At 35.3% G+C, this 7,886-nt stretch overlaps 1 protein-coding gene across 2 annotated transcripts in view; it reads right to left on the bottom strand.

The window, feature by feature from the left end:
* LOC107743740 (T-box transcription factor TBX4-like) overlaps positions 1-7,886 on the bottom strand; it is a 31,171-nt gene that overhangs the window by 18,614 nt on the left and 4,671 nt on the right. For both annotated transcript variants that reach the window (XM_016557135.1, XM_016557134.1), the window contains exons 2-3: positions 3,424-3,569; positions 3,116-3,210 (exon numbers count right to left, since the gene is read on the bottom strand). In XM_016557135.1, the coding sequence (XP_016412621.1) occupies positions 3,116-3,210; positions 3,424-3,567 (239 nt within the window). In that variant the 5' untranslated portion in view covers positions 3,568-3,569. The remainder of the gene's footprint in view (positions 1-3,115; positions 3,211-3,423; positions 3,570-7,886) is intronic.

A 7,886-nucleotide genomic window follows, 5' to 3' on the forward strand; every position in this document is an offset into this window, starting at 1 on the left:
TAACAAACCTAAATGCTGTAAAATATAGTTTAGTAATAGTTACTTATGTTAATATTTTATGATACCTATTACATTAAAACTTACTGTAAAATGTTACATTAAACATTACAAGAGTTCTTGTGTACTTTTATGTACTGAACATGTAGACGTTTTCAAAATATGCAAATTTATCTCAAATAAATTATTCATGTTAAGAAAATACAGTTAGGAAAAATTAACACCAGTATTTACAGTACTAACTGTGAGGATGTAATAAATCTTGAGTAAAACACATTTACTCAAGACTCGTATGTAAACACCTGAGGGATATGTAATGCTCTTTCCATTTATGCAACACTTTGACATAATGGCTGCCACAGTAGATCACATGGCATGTCTAAAGGGGCCTTACAGTGGCTCTGTGACAGAATTCTGTTGCTGTAGGTAGTCACGTTGGAGAGCTGTCCTTGGCATGGGAACAGCTATGTGCAAAATGTCCTTCTTTTTCTTGTTGCTTAAAGGAAGAGTTCACCCAAAAATTTAAATTCTGTCATTTATTCATCGTCATGTCATTGCATATGACAAATTTTCTTCTGTGGAACAAAAGAATATATATTGTAGTGTTGTTTGGACCTCTGCATTCTTCCAAATATCTTTTTTGTATTCTGCAGAAGAAAGTCAGACATGTGAGCCATGAGGGTGAGTAAATGTTGACACTGTTTTTTTTTTTTTTGGTATATATTATGTCAAGTGTGTAGATATCCAAGGGAGTGAAAATGCTTTCAAATGATATGATTACTTTTTTAGTTATCTCAGTAAAAGCACTGTTTATGGGTGGGCCTGCGCTTCAGTTTATGTGTGTGAGGACGACATTGAGAAATGGCAAGTATAAAAGTGTATCATATCGGTGTCAGCATCTGCATTATGCCAGCTGTTTCTTTTAGCGCTTTTGTACGCATGTGCTTTCAGTGATTCATGCTATCTGAAAGAGTCGGCAGAATGCCTAGATCAAAAGGAGCTTGATAATGAAGCAAGAGAGGTCCTTTAGGGCCTGGGAGACGCGATCAAACGGGGCACCGTGCTTCTCTCATCAGCCTCGCTGATGCTTACTCTGACGGGCTGTGTACAAGTAACACCAGCCGGCTGCTTTCAATAGTCATGCTTAGTACTGGGCCGAAGACACGTATGCGCATGTTGTAGCAGAGTTCAGCTAGGTTTCATCATTTCCTCAAAGGGATATTCTGAGTTCAACACAAAGTTCCATTGACAGCATACATAATGTTGATTACCACACCAAAAAAATTAAAAATGACTTGTCAAATTTGACTTGCAAAAATCGAGGTTACAATAAGGCACTTAACTTGGAAGTAAATGGGTCCAGTTTTGGAGGATTCAAAACCAGAAATATGTGTCATTTTATTAATGCACTGAATTATTCTGTTAAAACGTGTGTATTACTAGAGCTGTGAAGCAGTTTAAATCATCACTTTCGCTGTCATTTTAGGTTTCATACTGTTATGCTGTCATGTCAACAGAATTCTCAAATTGGATAAAACTTTGCACAGAAAAGTTTAGTCATATTAAAATTATGCTAACACACACATTGTTTATGTCTTGTGGCTAAACTATTGAAAGTGAATATATTAATGTTTATAAATGTAACCCAGGAAAAAAGGGACTAATGGAAATTAGTTTTTGTGATAATCAACATTATGCCACAAATAGGCCTGTCACGATAACAGCTTTTTGTTGTGCGATATATTGCCCCAGAAATAATTGCGATGAGCGATATTATTGTTATTTTAAAGACCATTTTATGCCACTGAATACATAATCATAATATAAAAGCATAATAATGCAAGAAGGCCTACACACGATATATTGATTATTGCGACAGGCCTAGCCACAAATGCTGTTAACTGAGCTTGTACTGAACCCAGAATATTCTTTAAAATTTTGTATGACCCAGTTTCTCTGCATAGAAAGTAGTGCTATTCGCATGACTGGGGGATTGTTTTACTGTTTATGCTAAACTAAATCGCTTTTTGATTAACTAAAACACTAACATTTTAACATGATATTATTCTTTGGATTTTCTCCTTGTTTGTGGAATTCACAGAAGCAAAATATTGTCATAAGCAGTTTTTGCTACTATATTACACCCGATGAATTTTATGTAACAGTGTATTCTTCTTCAGCGTTAACCTATACTGTCAAACGGCATGTACCGTGCAGACATGGCTCAAGCCTGCTATGTAACACAAGATCACGATGAGAATCATTGCATGAAATTGGCCTCAATTTTGTGTAATGGGAGCCATCGTGAAGAAACCTGGCAAGTTTTCTCAAGATTTACAGTTCAGTGAATGGCTGTCTAATGTCCTACAAGTCATATCCCCTCAAAAAAAAAGAAAATGAAACGGTGAAAAAATCTTCCTGCTTCATGGCTCGATTGACATATTGAGCATCTTTAACAGAGCCTGGTGTCCATTATACACTAAAGTATGTAAAATTGAAATGAGCCCATCTGTTGTTGAACTATGTGGAAGTACAGTCTCCTGTTCTGTGCACAGCTGTCCGACTGAACAGTGCTTTGGCTCTTCAAAGGGTTTAAGGATTCTTGGAGCACTTTATCAGTTGGACAAGGGGAAGCCCATCCTTCACAATGTTACAGCATTAAAGAAAAATTGTGGTGACCTTTTGCATTTTCCACAGAGAAGCGCTGAGAAACTGCTGGCTAAGACTGGCAGAGAGCATTGACTCATTCTCTGCTTAATATCCAGGGTGCTGCTCTTAATCCACAGGGCACATTAAATCTAACACACGGGGCAGCCGTTTGTGTTTTCAATTAGATATTTGTAGGCACAGGAATTCGGCCTTGCTTTACCTTGGTCGCGTAATATTTTATAAACATTCTATTAAAAGCGCTGTCGCATTTCATGCGACCGAGGCTCTTGGTACAACAAGGTTTCACATTTGCATTTCTTACTGGAAGTGAGATGGCCTAGTTATGTTTTTGTATCCCTGTCTCAACACCACTTTTCTCTTTGTGTCTGCTAATGTTTAAAATCTATGAAAAGGTAGAATCTGTGAATTTATGGATTGAAATGGAAAATGGAAATGATGCTCTTCTTGCCTGCCTGCTTTGGTGATGATCATCTCGGTTCCGGCCTCATGGAACTTTTTCCATAGTTCCCTGTCGTGAAGAACCACTTTGATGTTTCCAATGTTCTGAAGGTCCACGCACAAAAAAAGATAAATGATGATTAGTTCGTTGTTGATGAAAAAGCTTAAAAATTGTACTTAATATATTACCGTTTTTTTCCCGCTAATTCTTTTTATTGTGTTTTAGCAATAAATCTATGTTATGTTACATTACATCTCTTCGCATATGTAAAGACCTACAAGTCAGGCGTCATTAAAAGAATGCAACTGATTGGCTACCTGGTCAGACTCATTGTTCTGGGGAATGCTGGGAGTTGTAGGCAGGCCCAAATGTGAGGAATCACTGGCAAGCTCAGGACGCCCACCCAACTGGTCCACGGTCGTACCTTCATCAGCCACAGCTGAGGCCTTCTCCTGTAGCATTTCTGTAAAATTACAGAAATATTAGTTAAATGATGACTTCACAATTTAACTTTCACAAAAGAAAAAATTATTTCAGGTTAATATGAAAACTGAAACCTGGGTTTTTCCGCTTTTTTGACAAACATCTTTTATAAAATTAAAAAAAAATAGAAAACTGAGAATGCTCATGCATTATCTCGTTGCTTATTTTATTTTCCTTCTGCTAAAACCTGGTATAATGATGTGGAAAAATAATATATACTTTAAGATTATGAATCTAAGAAAATAATACATTCAATAATAAAAAATAAAAAAAAACATTTTAAATAATTATAATTTCTGTTCACAAAAAAACAACTCTAATACAAGGACATACTTTGTTTGTTTGTTTGTTTTTCTTGATTTATTTCCAGTAATTCAGCCAATGTAAATATAAAATAGTGTAAACTTAATTGAAAATATAAAAAAAGAAAGAAAACAAGCCTACGAAAAAAAAACTAAACTTATCCTGTAGTTTTAACACAAGCTAAAACGACCTAATGATATACGTATAATGAAAATACCACAGATGCCATAGTTCCTCTTTGTTCTCTCATAGTCTGCTGTAATTGATTATACACACACAGACAAGACATGGGCTTCAAAATTTGAGAAATAGCGTACATTAACATTTACATTTTGTGAGGGAAAGTCTGTCCTCATAACATGGCCTGGCCAATTCATTTCAAGGAAAGGGGTCGAGATCCGTTTGTTCTGAAGTATCGCAAGATTAAATATTTACACTTCCAGCATTCAGGCACCTCGGTTTTATGGAAGCGTGCTAAACACTGCTGATTCCATTAAGGGAGGTCACAAACTTAGCCTCACTCTCACGCCCCTTCTCTGCTCACACTCAGACATCACACCAGAGATATGTCTCATTGCTGTACTATAGCACACAGCCTCCATAAATGCTGCCTATCTGCACGGCGGACACCAAACCATTCTCATCGTGAAATCCACCTCCTCCCACCCATTCCTAATCTCACGCATGTAAACAATGTGAGTGTGCGCCCTTCAGATAAAAGGAGAAGAGCGGGATTCCGTGTAAACTCGGGCAGGCATTTGCCAAAGCTAATAAAGATAAAGTCTGACAGGCACCGTGAGGCTACAGCAAGTCAACCCTGGACTTTTCCAGTCCAAAATGTGCCTTTCACTTACACTGTTTAACTAAGCCCAGTGAGCGAGAGCTCTGTTTACATCTCTGTCACCCCAGACATATAATCCGCTAAACTATTCCTGGCAGAAGTTGTTTTGAAAAGGAATAAGACCCTTTTGTATTATATTAGAACATTCATATTTAACATATGTAGGTTTTGTTATCCCATGACTGCACAAATTTTTATCACAGTGGGAACATGAAAAATGCTGGAAATGGGTTGGCCTTCAGGTGCCCTCTAACCATGTGAATTAAATTGCATTTGAACGCTGAAAAAAAAACTAAACTATTCCTGGCAGATACTGCTCTGTGCACACTGAGGTTGGCTGGATATTTCCAGAGCCTGTTGTCCAAAATGTTCAACGCTGACCAAATTTCAACTATCCCTACGTTTTAAAAAAATAAATAAAATACAATTGTTTAAGGTTGGGCTGCACTATATTGGCCATGCTTTTGTGGTCAGAATTCACCCAGTTCATTTAAATGACTTTTGGAAACCTGCAAAAATCTTTTGTCTGGAGTAGTCCATCAGCCAGTTCTGTTTTTCTTATACAGTTTTGATGCATGTTTTAATAGCGGCCTAGTATCTTTGGCCTTCCATTTGGTTCTGTACCAGATTGGATATAATGTGTGTAGAGAACAGGCCCGTTCATTACTAACACAGTAAGACAACACAATTTCCTTCCTACGTGAGTATACTGATATTCCGCAATATTTATTCAATGATATTTTAGAGCACATTAGGTTTAGTAATGCACACTTTTCTTATCAAGAACCTTTTGGCTGTATATGGTTATTGAGTTAGTTATATTAGTTAGTTTTATTATTTTTAAATTAGTTTTTTCTTTTTTTTAGTTAGTTTTAAATTAGTTTTTCTTTTTTTTTCTTTTTTTTTTGTAGATAAAAAAAGCATATATGTTTCATTATAGGCTTCTGTGGTTGGTGTATTGGTTTTTGGGTTCTATAAAGCACCCATAAATGCTCTTCTGAAGCCAAAGTTGTTTTGAAAAGGAATAAGACCCTTTTGTATTATATTAGAACATTCATATTTAACATATGTAGGTTTTGTTATCCCATGACTGCACAAATTTTTATCACAGTGGGAACATGAAAAATGCTGGAAATGGGTTGGCCTTCAGGTGCCCTCTAACCATGTGAATTAAATTGCATTTGAACGCTGAAAAAAAAATTAATATTGTAATTGGGTTCTGTTATAACACAAATTATTCCGTTGAATACATATTGTAGCTTTCTTTTGATTGTTTTTGGATTATGTTCAAGAATTCGTGTGGGGGAAAAGATGAACAGTTTGAGATAACGGTATAATCCTTGATATCTGTCTGGTATAACTAGTTGTGAATTGCGTCTTCGTTGTGATATAAAAGAGTGCAACTAATAGTAATATTTATTATTAGTAGATGTTGTTGATTATTAATTTAATTCTTCAGTTTGTGTGCAAATGTGTAAAGTTTTTCTTGGTTAATTTATTCAGAAATTTGAGTATTTCACCTAGGCCTACCTAAAATTAAATAGGAAAACTGTATTATTGTTTTGATTTAAAAAAATAAATAAATGAACAAAAATCTGTAGTTTAAAATGAGCAGTTATGCGGTATACTTATGTGAATATTTTTGTTATTTTGCATTCACGTCAATCTTCTATTTATTTGCGATAATCAGTGTATGTTTTACATTTTTATTTCGCACATTAGCATCTAAATAATAGCGATATTTGCCATCATAGTTTACCAAGCACTGTGCCATCCGAGTGAATTAAGCTGATGTTTTAAGGCCTTAGGTCTACTCCATCCTACGCGGTAAAAGGATGGACCAGGGATTGACGCGAAGAAGTTTAAAAGTATCTGCATTATCAGATGTAAACAATGTGCACCCAACAATTCATTTAAAATATTAAACGAGAACGCACGTACAGGTCGCAATGCTTTCTTTTGTTATAGATCACATTTACACGCAATATTACATGCAAAAACATAATTAATATTGTAATTGGGTTCTGTTATAACACAAATTATTCCGTTGAATACATATTGTAGCTTTCTTTTGATTGTTTTTGGATTATGTTCAAGAATTCGTGTGGGGGAAAAGATGAACAGTTTGAGATAACGGTATAATCCTTGATCTGTCTGGTATAACTAGTTGTGAATTGCGTCTTCGTTGTGATATAAAAGAGTGCAACTAATAGTAATATTTATTATTAGTAGATGTTGTTGATTATTAATTTAATTCTTCAGTTTGTGTGCAAATGTGTAAAGTTTTTCTTGGTTAATTTATTCAGAAATTTGAGTATTTCACCTAGGCCTACCTAAAATTAAATAGGAAAACTGTATTATTGTTTTGATTTAAAAAAAATAAAAAATGAACAAAAATCTGTAGTTTAAAATGAGCAGTTATGCGGTATACTTATGTGAATATTTTTGTTATTTTGCATTCACGTCAATCTTCTATTTATTTGCGATAATCAGTGTATGTTTTACATTTTTATTTCGCACATTAGCATCTAAATAATAGCGATATTTGCCATCATAGTTTACCAAGCACTGTGCCATCCGAGTGAATTAAGCTGATGTTTTAAGGCCTTAGGTCTACTCCATCCTACGCGGTAAAAGGATGGACCAGGGATTGACGCGAAGAAGTTTAAAAGTATCTGCATTATCAGATGTAAACAATGTGCACCCAACAATTCATTTAAAATATTAAACGAGAACGCACGTACAGGTCGCAATGCTTTCTTTTGTTATAGATCACATTTACACGCAATATTACATGCAAAAACATAAGGTGTTGTAATTAGATCACTGTAGGCTTAGATCACATTTCTAAGCAGTATTAAATAGGCTACTGCAAAAGAAGGGTTGTACAAGGCTATAGTCTTTTAAGGAATCATAATAAAAACAATAGAATGGCTACACAGTTAGTGTACAGTAGCCTATATTAACTTGAGGTTGCGTTGTTTACATCACATGCTAAGACGATCTTTAGATATTGTTAAAGAAAAGACCAAGCCAGGTTTTTATTTATGAAAGTGTGACGCCTTCTCGTTGATCACTTAATTTGATAAAGAAGGAGAGATCAACTGCGTCTAATCGCGTTACCGCCCTCCATGCACACATAAGTGACGGTTC

This window comes from Sinocyclocheilus rhinocerous, unplaced genomic scaffold (genome assembly GCF_001515625.1).
Source record: "Sinocyclocheilus rhinocerous isolate Xijiao unplaced genomic scaffold, SAMN03320098_v1.1 scaffold166, whole genome shotgun sequence".
NCBI classification, from domain to species: Eukaryota; Metazoa; Chordata; class Actinopteri; order Cypriniformes; family Cyprinidae; genus Sinocyclocheilus; species Sinocyclocheilus rhinocerous.